General features: G+C 36.6%; 1 protein-coding gene across 7 annotated transcripts in view; it reads right to left on the bottom strand.

Moving 5' to 3' along the window:
- Positions 1-22,374, bottom strand: part of EXOC2 (exocyst complex component 2) — a 254,857-nt gene that overhangs the window by 55,129 nt on the left and 177,354 nt on the right. For all 7 annotated transcript variants that reach the window (XM_081056234.1, XM_081056230.1, XM_081056232.1 and 4 more), the window contains exon 23: positions 9,353-9,494. In XM_081056234.1, coding sequence (XP_080912360.1) covers positions 9,353-9,494 — 142 coding nt within the window. The remainder of the gene's footprint in view (positions 1-9,352; positions 9,495-22,374) is intronic.

Genomic DNA, 22,374 nt, shown 5'->3' on the forward strand with positions numbered 1-22,374 from the left:
TTTTGATTCTTTGGTAGTACTAATTAATAAAGCATGCTAAATTTTGTCACTAATATTAAGGTAATCCATCACAGGCTTACATAAAAGCATTGTAGAAACTTTGCAAGTATAAGACAGTGCTAGATAAGCTAACTTGACCAGGTTTATCTTCATAAATCTGCCTAGCTTTGATCCCTCCATTTTCAAACGGCTAATAGAATATTAAACATTGTTTTAAAAATCCTCCTGTAGTAACTAGACACTTCCCTCTTGACTGACATGAAGACACTGTGGCTATAAGTATTCCAGCAATGCTGATTCAGAAGTATATAGAAAAAACTGTCAAATGACTTGCTGAAATCTAGATTTACCCAGTGTGTCATTTCTTGGACTGTCAAATCAAGTGTGTGTCCATGAAGAAAATAAGTTAGTGTTATATGCACCTTTTTCTCATGAGTGTGCTGATTATGGATAGTTTTACTTCATTTTTTAAAGATACAATTTTCCTTTTAAGAATAAATCTGTATGCTCCTTGCAAATATTCAAACACGGAATTTGAAAGTAGAAAATTAAAGTTTCCTGAAATTCTACTTCCCTCCCCTTGTCAAGATACATTCGTACATTAAAAATTATACATATTGTAAATGATATATTCTTTTTAAAATAAAAATGAGAGGAAAATGAATGTATTTGTCTACCAAATTAATTAGCAAAATTAATTTAAACTATCCCTGAACACGTTGCTTTTTGCATGGCAATGCCAAACAGAACTGCTGATGTGTTGGGTATATTATAGTTACACTTTAATTCAAATGCACTTGCTCAAAATTTAGGAGTGTAAAAGCTACCATATAAGAATTCACAGGACATACAGAAAATGTGTGTGTGTGTGTGTGTGTGTGTGTGTGTGTATCTATCTCATCCATTATAAGACTGTGTGTCCATCTCATCCATTGTAAAGTATGCACAGTATTTAATTAGATATATCACAATTTATTTAGTCCATTCACTAATGAGCATTTAGGTTGTTTCTTAGATGTTGCTTATATAAAACAATGCTTAAATAAACATCACTATACATATTTCTTTACTTACTTGTCTGATATTTTTCTTGAGATAAATTCTTAGAATTTCTAAGCAAATTATATATACATATATATGCATGCACATACACACATATGTGTATGTGTGTGTATAATTATGTCAATTTATACTCCTAGAAAGATGATAGGATAGTTTATTTCTTGGTTTATTTCTTTGCCGAAAAGCAGGTATTATCAAGCTTTTTAACATCTGACAACTGGAGCGTTTTTAAAAGATGACAACTTAAATGCAATTTTAATTTGCATTCTTTGAGTTTTGATAAGCTTTAATATCTTTTCATATTTATTAGCCATCTTAGTTCTTTTGTGAATTTCATAATTTGTGTCTTTTCTTCTACCAAGTTATCTGTCCTTCTCTTAATAGATTTTTCATGGTGGTTATTAGTTCCCTGTCTACCATTACAACGCAGTACTTTTAGGTAGGGGCTGCTGGGGTCTGCACTCTGAATCCCAGTTCCACCACTGCCTAACTATCTGATCTAGGGCAATTTATGTATCGTCTTCTGTGCTCAATGGCTTCACCTATAAAATGAAGACAAAAATATCACTTACTTCTTGAGGTGCTGAGGATTAAATCAGATAATCTATGTAAAGTCCTCTGCATGGCACACAGTTTACACTCAATAAATGATAAATACATTACTATGTATGTATATAGTAACAAATGTATGTGTGTGTACATAAAAACATATGGGGGTATGTGCATGCCTAAATGCATACATACATGTAACATATACAACTTATTTTAAAAGGCCCACAAACATTTTAATGATCCATTTGCTCAAAGAGCAACATCAAGCTTTGGGGTCTGTAGTTTTCCATTTTCTGAAAATCAAATGAAAGATACTATTTTCTTTATCTTCATCTTTCTAATCTCTCTTAATTCTCTACAAATGCTAACTCAGCCTGAGCTTTGAATTACTTGAAGTTACAAGATGTATGAGATAATGTAATTACAATGTGGCTCTTACAGAGTTCAGGCAGTGAAAATGTCTGAAAAATAGATTCTGAGAGGTAAAGATCTTAACGTAAAACTAAAATTCTCTTGAGTAGAATAGGCACAAACATAAGGAGAGCTGTGTTTGTCTTTGCTTCCATTATTAGATTTACATTTTCTTTTCCTTCAGCTTGTTTTACTCTGCTGCCTAGCTCACAGCATGGACAATGGGTGTCTAATAACACTTGCTCACTGATGAAGCTGAGCTGTGGAGCCTCTGATCAGACATGTTCCTAATATACGGGGAATTATTCTACTCTGGGTTACATATCAGATAAAAGCAATCCATTCTTTATGCTACTATGTTTCTAGAATGACATTATATTTATTCATGTCATGAATTATATAAATGTCTTCCCTTCCTCTTGTAATTACGACTACAGTTAATATAAAAGCATTTTGAATTAAAAATCAGTGAAGCACTTTACTTATATAAAATTCGTTAGGTTAAAATTCATATTAAATATCTTTAAGGAATACACGTATATACAAACTTATATGCCACTTAGATAGAAAAAATAGTTAAAAACAATATTTAAGTGAAAAGTTGAAGAAGTGTCATTTTTCTTATGAAGTATGTTTTAAAGATGTGAACATCCATGTGTATTTGAAAATAGAGACCAATAATATTAATTTAGTTGACATTTATCAAATACAAATACACTGAACTAAAAACCGTGGATAACAGAACAATTAAATAATCAGTTAGGTGACTCAGAACTAACCAGAAAATCTTTCCTGACATACACACAAATAAAGAGGTGAGAACAACTTAAATATCCAATTGTCAAGTTAAAAAAGCATAGCTATGACTTCAATGGTATCTTCTTGATCATGAAATTAATCAATTGGATTTTTTAAAAAAATATTACATATAGTATCAGAAAACTAAATTTATTGCTAACTTCAACAATAAGTAAGCAGCTATCTATATGATTTACAAAATTCAGCTTTAGGAGATGAAAACTCTAAAGATAACACTAAAGTTGTTAACTGACATTATTTTGCAAGATTAATAGTCAAACTATTTTGGCTGTTCACTTTATATGAGGTCTCAACTTAAGTCAACTTTAAACAAACTAAAAATCGCTGTATGACTATGTGAGACTGAGGTTCAGTTAGTGGTCACAAACAGCAGAACTAAATACAGTTTATAAAAGTGAAGTGAACCAGACAATATCTAATTGTTTTGGGGATCTGAGAAAGAGCAAATAAGCTGCTAATATCGCAGTGCCATGTGCTACCTGCTTACGAAAGAATGTTTGTCTAAAAAAAAAGAGCTAGATAGAAAAGCCATGCCACTTAATGTCACACAGTCAGCAGAACCTTAATTTTGTTTAAAAAAATCACCCAGAGGCTACAGAGAATTCTTACTCATGCCAATGGCTACTTCAGTTTCATGGCGAGGAAACAGGAGGCCATCCTCACAGGCCTTGCCCTAGGATCCACCGTGGTCTAATGGCAGCCAGCAGTCATAGCCTTGGATGTACTGGGACCTGACTGTGCCCTTCAGGGAGGAGCAGACCTGTTGCACTGCTTTCTTCCAAAGACACCCCGAAAGAGGCAGACTGATGAGAAAGAAAGCTGCATCTTGCCCCATCAGGATTTCCTCACTGCTGCTGCCAGTCTTTAGCACGCACTGAAGAGGCCTGAATGAAGGTGAGGGGAAGTGCGAGTCAGGGACAACAAGGGAAAGAGAGCCTCATTCTGCGTCCCTCTAAGTAAACTGTGCTTCTCAGGAACAAGGAGAGTCTACGTAGAAACAGATAGGAGTAAGTGTTCTTGGAGACTGAAGCTCAGTGAGTGACCAAGTCTCATTTGTTGTAATAACCATGAAACATGCATACGTGATTTGATAACCTTGAACACATACCAAATAATTTCAGAATGTGTGTGCTAATAGTTTTGTTCAATACATGCTAATAACTGAAGAAAACATCAATTTTAGCAAAATAAATTCAAACTCCCTGCGAAGGACATGCCACTCTTTGCATGGCAATGCCACATGGAACTGCTCATGTGTGGGGTATACATGATCCTCACCTTTTAATTGAAAAGCAGTTCATCAAAATTTAGGAGTGCACAAAGGTACCATATGAGAATTCACAGGACAAAAGTAAATGAGTGCTAATGTGTTCATTTTAATTCAATTCAACAAATATGAATATTCACTGTGTACTATTTATTAAAAAGTGAACAAGAATAATAATGGAAACTAGAACATCCTGACTTACTTGAAAAAAATTTGAGAACAAAAACTGCAAAACCATATAGCAAACACTTGGCAGATGAACTGAGGCGTCACCTGCACATTTAGTAAGAGTGTATACTAACAAAATAAAAACAATCAAGACAAAATTGAGACTCAAAGGGCAGCAATGGAAGAATTAGTCCAGGTCACCAGAGCAGAGCTGTGTCATTAGAGACCAAGGCTAAGTCTAAGCTCATATTCCCACTTACTGTGTAGGGATCCAAAAACTGCACAGTGAAGACGACTAATAGTAAAAAAGTTAATTTGTGTGAAACATGGTGCTGGGGAGAGCGCTGCAGACACCCTGGACCACTGGGAAGGTGTGGCTCCAGGGCACATGAAGCCTGCAACATCACAAGAGGCCCAATGACAGAGCTGGAGCTGTCCTACTTTGGGCACATCATGAGGAGGCGGGGTTCTTTGCAAAAGACAGGAGTGCTGGGGTAAATAGAAGGAGCAGGACAAGAGCGAGACCAAATATGAGATGGGCCGACCCCATAAAACAGCAGGAGCTGAGCAGGGCTGTGAGGACAGGACACTCACAGGGTCGTCCATCAACCAAAGGGTTGCCAGGAGTTGGAGAGGACTCAACGGCAAGTACCACACACTAGTAAACTGCCCCCACTCATTCCCTGCACAAATACACAGAGCCTCTTCTGTGTGTTGAGACGGCTTACACTGGGAGTACAGACATGAAAAGGACAGCCCCAGTGCCAGGGAGACTCAGCACAACAGACGAGGACAGCACCTGCAGCAAGCAACAGGGAACAGCGACCACCGCAGGAGCACTGGAGACGAAGTGGGAGGCATGGCCTAAGTGAGAGAACAGGGCGCGGAGGAACAGCATGGGCTTTCAGCAAGGAAAGGGTGCTGCCCGCCTGCCTGCTGCCTGAAGGAGGCGTGAGAGGCTGAGAAGAGGGGAGAGGCAATGAAAGAAAGGCATAGGTAAGTGGAAGCTTTAGCAATGCCTAAGGTTAGGTTCCAGTGGAGGGAGACTGGGTCGTCCTGAAGGGTGTTAGGCAAGGGAGTGGCCAGTCTAACTTTTGCTTCAGAAAGATAAGCTTTTCAAAAAGGCAGAAATGGATATGAAACAAGCAAGACTGAGTGCTGGGACCACAAGGAGACACTCCAGTGCTTTGGTAAGAAACAATGAGAACTGGGGCAGGACGAGTGGGTGATAGTTGTAACTACATGGGGCAGGAGGACTCCTGGTTGACATCTCCATGCCTTCCTGCTGAGTTGGGGGACTGCAGCAGAAAGAACTGATTCGCAATTGGGGAGAAGGAGATGACGGATTTGCTTTTGGCCTTGCTCAGATGGAGAGGCCGCAGGACGTTGCAGTGAGTGGAGGGGTCTCCCAGGACGGCAGTAGAATGACCTGAGGCTCAGTGTACAGAGATCAGGCGACAGGCACAGACGCTGCACGTGCCATTCAGAGTAGATGACTTGGAGAAAGTCTGAGGAAAGACTAGCAGTAAGACACAGAGTCCTGGGCATGAAAAGGAAGAGAAGCCAACCGCCCACGAAAGACACTGAGGGCCGTCAACCAGGAGTGGGATCAGAGATGCCACAGAAAGACTGTCTCGGGAGAGGGTTCAAAACGGGAGTGCTGGAGACACGGAACAGGAAAAGAAGTGTACCTATCAGACTCCCAGCGCAGTATCAGAGTGGCTTTGGTGAGGACGGTCTCAGTGAAATCGGGGGGTAGGCAGACTTCAGGGGTGAGAGGCCATCTGACAGAGGAGGACAGACAGGACTAGTGAGGAATCTTTGAGGGGTGACAGAGATGACTTTTTCAAAAGCTGGGTTGTAAAGAGAAGAGTGATGGGGCATTGTAAGAGGTGATTGTGATTTGCAGTTCAGGTGACCACAGCTGCTACCTTAGTGCCTAATGTCCTGGGCACTCCCCTGCCCCTGACTCTCAAAAGATAAGTTAGTCACCTTCTGACAGCTACAACTTAGAAGGTTATGATGAGTATTAAGTGATAATTACATGCAAGGCAATGAGCCAGATGTTATGAGGACACAATGACGGAAACTGCTTGCAAGGAGCTTAAAAACTTGCTGTGCGCACACGCGTGTTCCCACATGTGGCTTGCCATAGAATGACTCCTTTATTTCTGAATACATGGTATTGGTAAACTGTTTCTACACAAGTTTGGGGCAGCAAGGTTAGGCCTTTCTTTTCCCATGAGATAACAGATATACATTACAGACAAGGGGAGGTGCCCCAACTGAGAAAAAAAAAGTGGTCACCAGATGCCATCCTTCTCAGCCATCTTAGACGGAAGGTGGAAGCCGGCTACCCAAGGGGGAAATGCAGTAACAGGCTGGCTGGAAGAGCTCAGGCTCTTTGGGTCTAGTCTTCCTAGGACTGGGGAGAAAGGGCGGAGCAGTGACATTCAGTTGGCTCAGACCTGCTGAACAAATTTGAAACAGATCTAGGAAACAGTTCAGTAGCAGAGGGCTAAGAACTCAGCACGGGCAACATTTGAATATTGCGTATTGTTACCTTGAGTAGAAAATAAAGAGATTTTATTGAAAAAACCCTTGTGATATCTGCTCCCTAGAATCTGAAACTTTTAGTCACTACTCTATAAAAATACTTAAATAATTTGAAATCTGGGAATGTGAAAGGAATCTCTTCACCTTCTTTAAAAACTCCCCCCAAACAAGGGAAACAGAAACAAAAAATACACGTGCACATATAGCATACATGCAACTAAGGAGAAGAGAGGTTATAAGGTGTAACAGGTTCAGAGAACAAGAGAGCTATCCTGCTAAGGTGATGGAGGGACACCTGCAAACAGCACTCCTCCCAGAGCCGGACGGGAGGCACGCCGCGTACAGGCCAGCCTGGCCGCGCAGTGGGAAGGCAGGCAGAGGCACTGGCGGGAGCTCCAGGGGTCATCCCCGCAGTCAGTGAAAAAACAGCCAGACACTAAGCACCTAGCGGCAGTCCGGCACTCCAGGTACTGGAGATGCAGAATTGAAGAAGCGAGATTTTGTTTGTGAATTTACAAATTTGTGAACTCTTATGGTAGAATTATTATCCACTAGGAGCCTATTATTATCACTCCTAGTCTAAACATTCATGTTTCTCTGAAGGAACCCCTGTTGGGGATGTAACATAGTATATATGGTGCACACACTATATTATCTTTCTAAAATCTAAAAATATTAAAATTCCAAAAGACATCAGGGCACAAGAGTTTTGAAAAGAGATTGTAGATCAAAAGTTCCAGAGACTGTTGACTGATGATCTTGAGAATGAGAGAGAATAATTTGTTGCTGAAAGTCATGTTTGTTCACTTAAAGTCATAAGCCATGCGTATCACAAAAGAGCAGATTTGCCAACAACCTTGCGATAGATAATTAACCCACTAACTATGACCTTACGGATTTAGGTTTAATAAGATCAACCTGTATGAAGCAGTGCTAGAACCACATGTATAGCACTCTCCCTGGAGATAATTACTTTACAAATAAAATATGAGTAACTTTCATAGGTTGAAACTGAAATACCATGCCTGTTCTCCACCGGCCATGTCATTTCTTCAGGCTGGGTGGCTGGTGTGATGATATTTAATTTGAGACCTGAATGATAAAAGGTGGTCAGCTCTATGACCATAAGGCAAAGGAAAAAAGTCTTGAAGAAGTCCTAGGGTGGAAGGATTCAGAAAATCTGGGCAACAAACACCCCCACCGCGCTGGAGCACAGCTGGAGGCGCCATGGGGGCAGTGGTGGGTGGTGGTAGTCAGGGCCAGCACTGAGCTGCTCTGCAGATTTCACTGGAAAGTGTAATGGGAAGATACTGCAAGGGTTTTAAGCACGATACTGATAGGATCTGATTTAAACTTTAAATGGATATATTTGGGATACAGACTGTAATCCAGTGTGGAAACATACAGTAAATGTATGTATAGAAAGGTAATGGAGTTTAGGGAAAAAAGAGCAATTATGACCAGCTGTAGGTAAAAGGCCTCATACATTTATGACTGTGATTTCAGAAAACTAAATACCAGTGGTCACATAAAATATTAACTTCATAGTTCTGGTTTTCAGTTTAGACCATTCAGCATCACTATACTGTTATCACCTAACGTAAACACTATACAATAAAAACCAAAGTTTTTATTAAAAAGTAGACAATTTTATCACCATCTGATAAAGCATTACACAATGGAAACAAAAGATAATTAATGTGGTTAAAACAATGAAGATTAACTCAAATCTGTTAACAACTCATTGGTACATCTCTGTATACATACATATCCAAAAACAACCTATGCCTAACATGCATGCAATCATTTCTATGTAAGATAACTTCTATATAAAAATGTTAATAGGTAGCCTGGTTATATGTATTGCTCACTATTTCATACAAAGAACCAATTATTTGATCAATCAAAAAGTTTATTTACTTCAACAAGCAATAGTTAAAAATTTTTAAGTACGTATGATAAAGTGATTTAAGTGAATTTCATTTGCTATCACAAAGATAATAATGGAACTGTGTCAGTCATTCTCCTGCAGTTCAATTTTCTTCGCTAAATTACTATAATAATTTTATTCCTACACATTTTTCTTCTATCCTTCACCTTTTCAGCAGAAATAATTAGGTCTTACATGAGTGACCAGATTTCTTAAGTACACTTCTTTTATGACAGTCACAAAGTCATTGCAGAAAACTGTCAGTGTAATAAAGGAATATCACAGGAAGCAAGTATGCATTACTAAAAATTGTCAAATATTATAAGGTGTATCAATTATTCTGTGGAATTTAAAAATAACGAAACAATTAACTATTAATAATTTTAAAGTGTACTAAATTCCAAACTATCAAGAGATGGGTTTAAGCTAATGAAGTTAAAATCAAACTAATCCTTTAGTAAATATTTAAAAAAAGTGAATAGAGAAAGCATTTAAAGCATATATTAATTGATAAAAGCATACATGTATTTATTACTCTAGATGTACCAGACTACCTTTTGAGAACTTTGATAACTGAAAGCATTTACCTGTTGGAGGCAGGCAGTCTTTCCAGTCGAAATAGCCTGCGTAAATTCCAGGTTCTAAGGAGCCAACAATGGGATCTGCTTTCAACTCAATGTAACTCTCAAAGAGTCTTTGGTCTAATTCTTTCAATGAGGCCATGCTAACCTATAAACACATAAAAGAGAGTAATTATAAGCTGTCCATTTGAGGGTGAAGGAAAAAGTAATGTGACACAGATCTAAAATTACTTCAGTATATTTTAAGAGTACCTATTAATTTTTGTACAAAAAGACATGATTTTTTTTATTTAGTTTCATTAATAAAGACCACTCTTAGCACAGTTTTATGTTAGGATAAGAATTAATCCTCACTTATGGGCCACAAGTCGTCTTCACAGAAAGCCTGGCCCCCGTGAACTGGGAGCTGCTGCTGGTAGTGGGAGCAGAACAGGGTCAGGAGGTTAGCCTCAATCCTACAAGTCCGAGCCTGGTCTCACTGGCACCCGAGGCCAAGAAGTTACAGAGTAGGTGGGTTGTACTAAGTCTGGAAGTAAATAATCTGAGGGGCCAGGTTTCCCTGCAGTGGACTGGTGCTTCTGCACCACTGACCCACAGGACACAAGTTTCTTTCCAACACCAGACCTGAGTTTCAAGAAGCTAACGTTGAAAATCAAACACACATCTAGGTTGTCTAATAGCTATAAACAGGAATATCTGTCCAGAAGTGAAATTCTGCTGTGGAAGAGAAAAACAACAACTTGAACTTAGAAAAATAATGAACACCCTGAAGAAGATTAAAGTATAATATAAAACAAGACTTCATGAAGATAAAACACATAATTTTCAAAGCTAACAACTGAGCAGATTATTTGAAGAAACTACTGATCACTACTAAGACTGAAATTAAGTACTTCGAAGAACAGAGTAAAATTGTAAAGAGGTGGATTATGAAGAAAGACACTTAGAAGACAGATCCAGAAGCTCAAATATGCAAAAACAAATAAAAATCAAACCCAGAAATTCAAGAAGAAAAATATGAGCAGTTAGAGGTAATAATTAAACAAGCAATAGAAAACATTTAACTGGATCTAAAGACTGAGTTTGCAATTGGGATCGGCTTGCTGAGTTCCAGGCCAGACTGATGAGACACTGCACACACCTAGGAAAATACCATTAAAGTACCCAGTTGCTAAATAATGAAGAGAGAGAAAATGCTTTAAGCTTCCAGATCAAAAAAAATAATTTACATACGAAGGAGAAAGAATCAAATCAGTCTGACATCACATTTCTCAGATGCAAAACTAGAACCTGAATTTAGTAAAATAATATCTACAGGAATAAAAGGAATGCAACCCAAGGAGCATACATTTAGCCAAGATATCATTTACTAACAGAGTCTGAAAAAAAGTATTTTTGTTTATGGCAGGGATCAAAAAGTACATCACCCACGTCCTTGAGAAAGGGCTCTAACCTAAGAGCAAATACATCAGACTGAGGAGGATAACAACTGAGGAAAAGAGTGGTAGGGACTGACTTTGAGCTCCCTTCTATCTTTCACCTCTCCCCTTCTCTAATATTTAGAAACATAAACCCAAACAAATGATGAGAGATACTCTGGGCAATGGGAAATACAAGTGCTAATTCTTGAAAGAGAGAAGGCATCGAAAAAGGAAATACTAATAAAAACCTAGAATAACAGTGAAAATACAACATATTAAAATCTGTGATGGACAAAAAACTAAAAATGCATCTATTCAACAAAGAAAGGTTTAAACAAAGAGAGGCTTAAAATTAATGTTTTAATCTTCTACTCCAGATAACTGAAAGAGAAAATAAAACTCAAAGTAGAATAATTAAGGATAAGAGCAGAAATCAATTAAATTTTTAAATTGTTTCAGTTATACAAAACAACATAGATTAGACATTTACACCCCTCACAAAGTGATGACCCCAAAAAGTCTACTACCCCTCTGACACCATACATAGTATTACAAAACCACTGACTATATTCCCTATGCTGTACTTTATATCCTGTGACCACATATATATATATACATACACACACATATTTTTAATTATAGTTGACATTCAACATTATTTTATACTGGTTTCAGGTGTACGGTGCAGTGATTAGACATTTATATAATTTATGAAGTGATCCACCCACCTGACACCATACATAGTCTTTGCAATATTACTGACTATATAACCCATATTGTATTTCACATCCCTGTGACTATTTTGTGACTACCAATTTGTACTTCTTAATCCCTTCACCTTTTTCACCCACTCACAAACCCCCCTCCCATTTAGCCATCATCAGTTTGTTCTCTGTATCTGTTTGTTAGTTTCTTCTGTTCTTTAGATTCCACATGTGAGATCACATGGTATTTGTCCTTCTCAGTTTGACTTACTCCACTCAGCATAATGTCCTCTAGGTCCATCTATGTTGTTGCAGAAATCAACTAAATTTTTAAAAGATTAATATTAGAGAAAACCACCAATGCCAAAAGTCGGTTCTTTAAAAACGTATTATAGTTTTATGTAAGTCTGACAACATAGGAAAAAACTGATAAAATCCTGAAAAACACAACTTTCGAAAACTGGCACATAGTCCTATATTTCTTAAAACCGAGTCCATTATTTAAAATCCTTCACATGATGAAAACTTCAGGCCCAGATGACTTTACTAGTGAATTCTACCAAGCAGTTAAGGAAGAAATTATATCACACACAAACTTTATCATAGACTAGAGCCTGAGAACATTTCCTATTTTGTTTGATGAGGCCAGCAAAACCCTAATATCAAAAACTGACAAGGATATTGCAAGCAAAGAAAATTATAGACCAATAGCCTTCATGAACAAAGACATAAAAAGCCTAACAAACTATTAGCAAATTGAATGTACAATTAAAAAAACGCACATTATACAGAAGAGGGATAATTTTAATAGATAAAAAAAAAGACTTGAAAAATGTCCCCTCTCACCACTTATATTCAAGACTGTAATAGAGATCCTAGTCCATGCAATACAGCAAGAAAAAATATCAGAAAAGAAGATGAACTGTTGTTTCAGTACATACTATAAACCTATAATAATATATGTATAATTATAATAACACAATGATAATGAACAAAATGTAATACTTAATGAAAGATAGATCAGAGACCTAAATATAACAGCTAAAACTACAAAGCCTCTGGGAAAAAGTATTCAAGACACTGGAGCAGGTAAATATTTTGACAGGATGTGAAAGAAATTAAACATTTCAAAAAGTGATAAACTGGATCTCATAAAAACTAAAAATTTCTATTCAAAGGATACCATTATGAAAACAGAACAGCACATTCTGTTCAACAGAACAGACTAGGATTATTTACAGATTTCTAAAAATTACTCATAGGAAAGTAAACAACCCAATTAAAACATGAGTAAGTGAATTGAACAAGCATTTAAAAAAAGAAGATATCTAAATATGAATATCTGAATGTATAAGATGCATAAACATCATTATTAATCAGGGAAAGTCAGTGAAAGCAACGAGATTGGCTACAAAAAAAGAATGACAATATTAAGTGTCAGTGAAGACATGGAGAAACTGGAATATTCATACACTGAGTGTAAAATGAGATACCCATTTTAAAGAATTACTAAAAGTTCCTAATCAACTTATTCCATGACCAGCAATTCTACTTCGATGTATAGACAGTGGTCCCCCCTTATCCATGGAAGATACATTCCAAGACCCCCAGTGGATGCCTGAAACCACGGAAACCAAACCCTATACATACATATGTATGATAAAGTTAAACTTATAAGTTAGGCACAGTAAGAGATTAATAACAATAACTAATAAAATAGAACAATTATAAGAATATACTATAATAAAAGTTATGTGAGTGTGGTCTGTTCTCTCTCTCTCTTTCAAAATATCTTATTTTACTACATGTACAGCATGTACATGCTGGACAAAGGGATGACTCATATCCCTGGGCAGGTGAGAGGGACAGCAAGAGATTTCATCACGATACTCAGCACAGCAAACAATGTAAAACATAAATTGTTTATTTCTGGAATTTTCCGTTTAATATTTTCAGACTGTACTTGATCATTGGAGTGAAACTATGGAAAGCAAAATGGTGGATAAAGGTGGACTACTATATCCAAGATAAGAGAGTATAAATGTCCACAAAAAGACTTTTACAGCACTGTTCACAGCAAATATATTCATAAAAACCTACAGTTGAAACAACTTGATGTCCAGTACCATGAGAATGATTAAACAAAATTTAGTTATCCAAACTCAGCAATAAAAGAAAATAAATTACTGACAGGCATACAATTTCAACGAATCTCAAAAATTACTAAGTTGGAGCAAAAGTAGCCAGACACAAAAGGCTACAAACTATATGGTTTCCTTTTACATTTAGTTCAGAAACATGTAAAACAATCTATGCTAATAGAAATCAGAATAGTGGTAAGAGGGGTGCCTACTGACTGGAATGGAGCATGAGGGTGGTGGATACTGGGATGTAGAGATGTGTAAAAAGTCACCAATCTGTACACTTAAGATTTGTGTGTTTTACTGTAGACAAATTATACCTCTTTAAAAAAAAAAAAAGAAAAAAAAACGTTGAAAATAAATGGATGAGTCGATAAATACTAGGCAAAAGAAACAAAAAGAGAGTGGAGTGGCAGCATTAATTTGTGACAAGGCTGGATTAAGACAAACTACTCACCTCATAAATTTTGTTGTGAGAATTTAAAAAGATAATTTATGAAACTTGTGTAGCACATTTAAAGTACATAATAAATGCTAGCAGCAATTACTATTATTATTTTGACTACCCTATTTTCACTAATGCCCTGTTCACACGAGCTATGTTCACTAAGCTTGCATGACCCTACTCGAAATGCAAGGACAAAGCCTATCAATGCTTAATGTACAACCTGATAGTTATGAATGAAAGTTAAATGGAAAAAAGAAAAAAATCCTGTTAAGGAAATCACAGTCTAATAGAAAAAGAAAGGCGAGAAAACATTTATAAAACTACATGTTAAAAACATATGGCTGTTAAGCATGAAGACAGGGAGTGCTTAAGAGGCACCACTAAGGGTACTGAAAAAGGCTACACAGGGCAGGGGTATGATACCGGAGGGCGCTATCCTTTTAGGCCATGTGTCTCTAACCACAACAGGGCACCTATCTAAAGGAAAAAGTAAAAGTGGGGTGCTAACTCAATAATTATGTACTCCAAAATAACTACTCACCTCCTATACGTTACAACTGGGCAGCACCTTTTAAGGTACGTCAGCTGGTAATAACTTAGACATACAAAATATATTAGGGGGCAGCATTTTTAATGTAGGGGCAAATAATGCTTGTAATAATCTACCATTGTAGCTTCTTTAGTATGTATATCAAAAGATATTTTTATACCAAATGGCCTGACCTATATTACAGTTCATAATAGACAGGTGCTGACAAACAAATGCCTGCTAAGTAGACATCACATTTCCTCAATTGCTACTCAGCTGTCTTCAAAGTCTTCAACTCACTCAAAATAGTTAAAAAATTGAAATTATTTTGATTTATTTCAATGTTTCCAATTTAAATTTTCTAATTTATTGTTTTAAACACTTTTTGGTAAAAATGCTTTTTTAAAAGTATGTTCCTGAAAAAGGAAAAAAAAAAAGAAAACAAAAACCTGTTATTTTCATTTCAAAGATGACAGAAAAAAATACATTTAACTGAGCCACTCCTATTAAAGGATCTAAAGAAGAGGCCACATCGAGACTGGTAGGAGGGGTGGAGATGCAAAACAGGCTGATCCCAAACCCAATGCCCTGTCTTAAGGGCATTTTTGCGACACGGTCATGAACCCCGCACCAGTGCAAGAATTGAAACTGCATTAACTTTGTAAAAACCACCACCCACACCCTGTAGCTCCCTGGAACCCTGCCTGGCCCACCTATTGCTGCATCTCCAGAGGTAATCTCCACACCTGTCAAGCTGCCTGACACAGGCACCGAAGGAGGCTCTTTCAATTGCTGGGCCTTACGGGCAGCTGGCAGGTGACAACACGCGTAGGGGACCCTGGGCCTTTTGCTAAGCTGCTCCAGGCACAATACAGTGGTACCTCGGTTTTTGAACGTCTCCGTTGACAAACATTTTGGTTTACGAATGCCGTAAATTTTACAGATCCATGGTATCATCAGATAGTAAAATTCATGCTAAATTTGCAGTTTTAGGGGTTGATTTTAAAGGTCTGGAATGGATTAATCCATTTTGTATTACTTTCTATGGGGAAACTGTGCCTCGGTTTTCGAACATTTCAGAACTTGAACGGTCTTCCAGAACGGATTATATTTGAATACCGAGGTACCACTGTACTAGTAGCAGCTGGCCTCTGTTCAGAGCAAGGTCATCCCCATAGGCCTACAGGTCCAGCAGAGGCAGCAGCCAACTACATACAGATTAGTAGCTCCTACCAGGTAGTGCCAGGATAGTCACAGGCAAAGCTGAAATAGACCTGCACAGGAGACCCTTCCAAGAGACACCAGAAACAACAGACTCAGAGGCCTGCTTCAGACCACACTAGAGCACTACCTTTTTAGCCAGTAAATAAGTAATTGTATTGGAACACCCTCCCTACTCACCTGATCTGGCCCCCAATGACTTCTTTCTTTACCCAAAGATAAAGAAAATATAGAAAGGAAGACATTCTGATGACATTCAGGACATCAAGGGTAATGTGACAACAGCTCTGATGGCCATTCCAGCAAAAGAGTTCCAAAATTGCTTTGAAGGTTGGACTAGGCATTGGCGTCAGTGCATAGCTTCCCAAGGGGAGGACTTCAAAGGTGACCATAATGATATTCAGCAATGAGGTATGTAGCACTTTTTCTAGGATGAGTTCATGAATTAAATTGTCTGACCTCGTGTGTCCCCAATAAAAGAACAGGAGGAAACTCGAGAAATAGAACTAAATGAAATGGAGGCAACCAACCTACCAGAGACAGAGTTTAAAACACTGGCTATAAGAAGGCTTAATGGACTTAGTAAGAATTTGAAAAGAGATAGTAAGCATAAAGAAGGACATAGATATCATAAAAAAAATTAACCAGTCAGAAATAAAGAATACAAACTGAAATGAAGAATACAGTAGAAGGAATCAAGAGCAGATTAGATGAAGCAGCAGATCATATCAGTGATTTAGAGACAAGGTACCAAAAAACACCAAATTGGAAAAATAAAAAGAAAAAACAAAGACAATTTAAGGGGCCTCTGGGATATCGAGCATGACAACATTCACACTATAGGGGTACCAGAAGGAGAAGAGAGGGAGCAAAGGAACGAGAACCTATGTGAAGAAATAATGACCGAAAACTTCCCTAACCTGGCAAAGGAAATAGATAAACAAGCCCAAACAAGGTGAACCCGAAGATTCCCACACCAAGACACATCACAATTAAAATGGCAAAGGTTAAAGAGGAAGAGAATCCTAAAAGCAGCAAGAGAAAAACAGCTAGTTACTCACAAGGGAACACCCACATGTCTGTCAGTTGATTTCTCAACAGATATTAGCAGGCCAGAAGGGGGTGGTAGGAAATATTCAAATAAAAAACAAGGGCCTACAATCAAGACTACTCTACCCAGCAAGGCTATCATTTAAAATTGAAGGAGAGATAAAACCTTCGTAGACAAGAAAAAGCTTAAGGAATTCATTAACACCAAGCCTGAATTACAAGAAATGTTAAAAGGACTTTTTTAAGCAGAAGAAATGAGAAAAACAAAGATCAAAAATATGAAAAATAAAATGTCAATAACTATGTATCTATCAATAATCACTTTATCTGGGTGGTGAACACACAATGGGATTTATAAATGATGTAATACAGAATTGTACACCTGAAATTATGTAATTTCATTAACAATTGTTACCGCAATAAATTAAAAAAAAAAATCCACATATAGTTAGTGAATGTCAATCATTCACTTACGCTTAGGGGTGACAAAACTGGGCTGTAGGAAAACTAAAATTGTTATAAACCATTGCCAAATTAAAAGCAATGCAGAAGTAAAAAAAAAAATCATTTTAAATGTAAATGGATTAAATGCTCCAATCAAAAGACACAGGGTAGATGACTGGATAAGAAAACAAGACCCATGCATATGCTGTCTACAAGAGACCCACCTCAGAGTGAAAGACACACATAGACTGAAAGTAAAGGGATGGAAAATGATATTTCATCCAAACAGAAATGAGGCAAAAAAACCAAACCAAACCAAACAAAACAAAAAAACAAAAAACTGAGGTAGAAATACTTACATTGGACAAAATACACTTTAAAACAAAGAGTAAAGTAAGAGACAAAATAGGACTTTACATAATAATAAATGGAGCAATCCAACAAGAAGACATAACCCTAGTAAACATTTATGCACATAACACTGGAGCACCTAAATACCTAAACAAATATTGACTGACATAAAGGCAGAGATCGACAGTGACACAATCATAGTAGGGGACTTTAACACCCCATCAACAAATCTTCAAGACAGAAAATCAACACGGAAAAAACTGCCTTAACTGATACAATAGACTTGATGGATTCAATTGGTATTTTTAGAGCATTTCACCCCAAAGCAGCAGAATATACATTCTTTCAGAGTGCACAGGGAACATTTTCCAAGAAAGACCACGTTAGGCCACAAAATACGTCTCAATAAATTTAAGAAGACTGAAATCATATCAAGCATCTTCTCTGACCACAGTGGTATAAAACTAGAAATCAATTACAAGAAAAAAACTAAAAAACACACGGACACATGGAGACTGATGAACTAAGTAATGAATGGGTCAACAATGGGATCAAGGAAGAATTGAAAAGATACCTTGAGGCAAACAAAAATGAAAACACAAGGATCCCAAATCTATAGGACACAGTGAAAGCAGTGCAGGCTACCCCCAAATAACAAGAAAAATCTCAAATAAAGAGTGTAACTTTATACCTAAGTGATCTGGAAATAGAACAGCAAACAAAGCCCAAAGTGAGTACAAGGAAGGAAATAGTAAAGATCCAGCAGAAATAAACAAAATGGACTAAAAAACAATACAAAAGATCAAAGAAACCAAGTACTGGTTTTGTGAAAAGATAAACTAAACTGACAAACCTTTAACCACAATCATGAAGAAAAAACAGAGCGATCCCAAATAAATGAAATCAGAATTGAAAGAAGAGAAGTGACAACAGACACCTCAGAAATACAAAAAGTTTTAAGAAACTGCTACTAGCAACTATACGTCAACAAACTGGACAAGCTGGAAAAAATGGATAAATTCCTGAAACCACAGAATCTTCCAAGGCTGAATCAAGAAGAAACAGAAAATCTGAACAGACTGATTACAACCAATGAAATTGAATCAGTAATCAATAAGATCCCAACAAGAAAAAAGTCCTGGACCAGATGGCCTCACAGGTAAAATTTAGCAAACATTAAAAAAAAAAATTAACACCTATTCTTCTCAAACTATTCCAAAAAAATCCAAGAGGAGGGAAGGCTTCCAAGCTCATTTTACGAAGCCACCATTACTCTGAGTCCAAAACCAGACAAAGAGATTACAAAAAAAGAAAGCTACAGGCCGGTATCTCTAATGAACATAGATGCAAAACTCTTCAACAAAATATTAGGAAACTGAATTCAGCAATACATCAAAAAGATCATCCACCACTATCAAATGGGATTCATTCCTGGTATGCAAGGTTGGTTCAATGTCCACAAATCAATTAATGTGATACACCACATAAACAAAATGAAAATCATATGGTCATACCAATAGATGCAGAAAAAGCATTTGATAAAATCCACCATCCATTTATAAGAAAAACTCTCAGCACAGTGGGAATAGAGGGAACATATCTCCACAGAATAAAGGCCATACACGAGTATGACAAATACACAACAAATACCACACTCAATGGGAAAAGCCAAAAAGCATTTTCCTTAAGATCAGGAACAAGACAAGGTTGCCCACTTCCACCACTTTTATTCAACATAGTGCTGGCCGTCCTAGCTACAGCAATCAGACAAGAAAAAGAAACACAAGGCATTGAAATAAGGAAAGGAAGAAGTAGAACTGTCATTATTTACAGATGACATGATATTATACAGAGAAAACCCCAAAGGTTCCACCATAAAATTGTTGGAACTGATGAATGAATTTAGTAAAGTAGCAGGATACAAAGTTCACATTCAGAAATTGGTTGCGTTTTTATACAATGATAATGAACTATCAGAAAGAGAATTAAGAAAATAATCCCATTCACAACTCCATCAAAAAAACAAAATACTTAGTTATACTTAGTTATAAATTATACATTATATTATTTTATATTATAACTAAATACTTAGTTATAAATTTAAGTAAAAGACCTGTACTCAGAAAATTATAAGACATCGAAGAGAGAATTTAAAGAAGACACAAATAAACGGAAGCACATACCATACTCATGTTTAGGGAGAATTAACATCATTAAAATGTACACACTCCCCAAAATAATATATAGACTCAATGTAATCCCTATCAAAATACCAATGGCAGTTCTCACAGAACTAGAACAAATAATCCTAAAGTTTATATAGAACCACAAAAGACCCCAAATAGCCACAGCAATCTTCAGAAATAAGAACAAACTTGGAGGTGTCACACTATATTACAAAGCTATACTAATCAAAACAGCATGGTATTGGCATAAAACCAGACACATAGATCAATGGAACAAAATAGAGAGCCTAGAAATAAATCCATGTCTATACGGTCATTTAATCTATGACAGAGGAAGCAAGAATTTATGTTGGGGTAAAGATAGACTACTCAATAAATGAATACATGCAATAAATTGAAAATGGACCACTTTGTAACACCATATACAACAATAAACTGAAAATGAATTAAAGACGTAAATGTAAGATCCAAAACATAAAACTCCTAGAAGAAAATATAGGAAATAAACTCTCAGACATTACCCTTAGTGATATTTTTGCTGATATATCTCCGTGGGCAGGGAAAGCAAAAGGAAAAACAAACAAATGGGACTACATCAAATTAAAAAGTTTTTTTTACAGCAAAGGAAACCATGAACAAAACAAAAAGACATCCTACTGAATCGGAGAAGATATTTGCCAATGATACATCTGATAAGGGGTTAATATCCAAAATTTATAAACAACTCATACAACTCAACACTCAAAAACTAAACAATGCAATTAAGAAATGGGCAGAGGACCTGAACCGACGTTTCTCCAAAGAGGACAATAAAAAGGCTAACAGACACATGAAAAGATGCTCAATATCACTAATCATAAGAGAAATACAAATAAAAACTACAATGAGATACAACCTCACACCTGTCAGAATGGCCATCATCAATAAATCCATAAAACACACACACACACACACACAGGTGTGAGTGAAGATGTGGAGTAAAGGGAACCCTTGTGCACTGTTGGTGGGATTACAAATTGGTGCAGCCACTATGGAAAATAGTATGGAGGTTCCTAAAAAAAATTAAAAATGGAACTGCACTGTTACCCAGCAATTCCATTCCTAAGTATTTATTCAAAGAAATCCAAAACACTAATTTGAAACAATATATGCACCCTATGCTTATTGCTATTCACAATAGCCTAAGAGATGTAAACAACTGAAAGGCCCATAATAATAAATGGATAAATGGATAAAGAAATTGTGATACATATACATGCATATAAAATGGAGTATTACTGTCATAAAAAAGAATGAAATCTTACCATTTGCAACAACATGGATGGACCTAGAGGATATTATGTTAAGTGAAATAAGTCAGACAGAGAAAGACAAATATCATATGATCTCACTTACATGTGGAATCTAAAGAACAGAATAAACAAACAAAACAGAAATAGACTCATAGATACAGAGAACAAACTGATGGCTGCTACATCGGTGAGAAAGGTGAAGGGATTAAGAAGTACAAATTGGCAGTCACAAAATAGTCACAGTGATGTGAAATACAGTATGGGGAGTAGAGTTGATAATATTATCAAAATATGTATAGTGTTAGATGGGTACTGGACTTATTGGGGGGATCACTTCTTCAATTACATAAATGCCTAACCACTGTGCTGCACCCCTGAAACTAATATAAAATAATATTGCAAAACTAATATAAAATAATATTGCATGTCAACCAGAATTAAATATCTATATCTATATCTATACATAGATATAGATATATATAGTTATGGGATGTAAAGTACAGCATAGGGAATATAGTCAATGGTATTGTAATAGCTATGTACGATGTCAGAGGGGTACTAAGCTAGTCGGGGTTATCACTTTGTGAGGTTTGTAAATGTCTAATCATCATTCTATTTTGTACACCTGAAACTAGTAATAAAAAAAAAAATAGGCAAGAAATCTTAAGTATAAAAAGGGGTCATAGCCTCAAATGCAGTTGAATCTGAAATAATATGAAACTATTATAAAAAATTATGCCAATAAATTTGAAAATGGACGAAGTCCAAGAAAAATAGATTCTCACAATGAAAATACTAGGCCTAGAAAGTTTTACCAGAGTTTTTCTAAATATTCAAAAAAAATAATTCCAATCTTATAGAAACTCTTTCAGAGAAAAAAATAAAGGGAGACACTTTCTAATTCATTTTACAAATTGGCATACGCTACATGTAGCAACATGAATAAATATCAAAAACAATATTGAGGGGAAAAAGCAAGTATAGAAAAATTCATACCATATAATCCCATTTGTGCTATTTAAAAGTCAAAACCAGGTAATATGAAACGTGTATTGTTTAGAAATCATGAATGCAGAAGGGCCTCCCTGCAGGGAAGGTGGGTGAGGCCACTGTGCTGGGCAGGAAGGGCTCTGCACACGAAGCTCCAGTTCTCTAGCTTGCTGGTGGGTGCACGTCTGTTCATTTCATTATTCTTATGTCTATGTAAGTAAGACCTCTTCTTTTGTGTAGGGATAAAATAT

This window comes from Rhinolophus hipposideros (assembly GCF_964194185.1).
Source record: "Rhinolophus hipposideros genome assembly, chromosome: 8".
NCBI lineage: Eukaryota > Metazoa > Chordata > Mammalia > Chiroptera > Rhinolophidae > Rhinolophus > Rhinolophus hipposideros.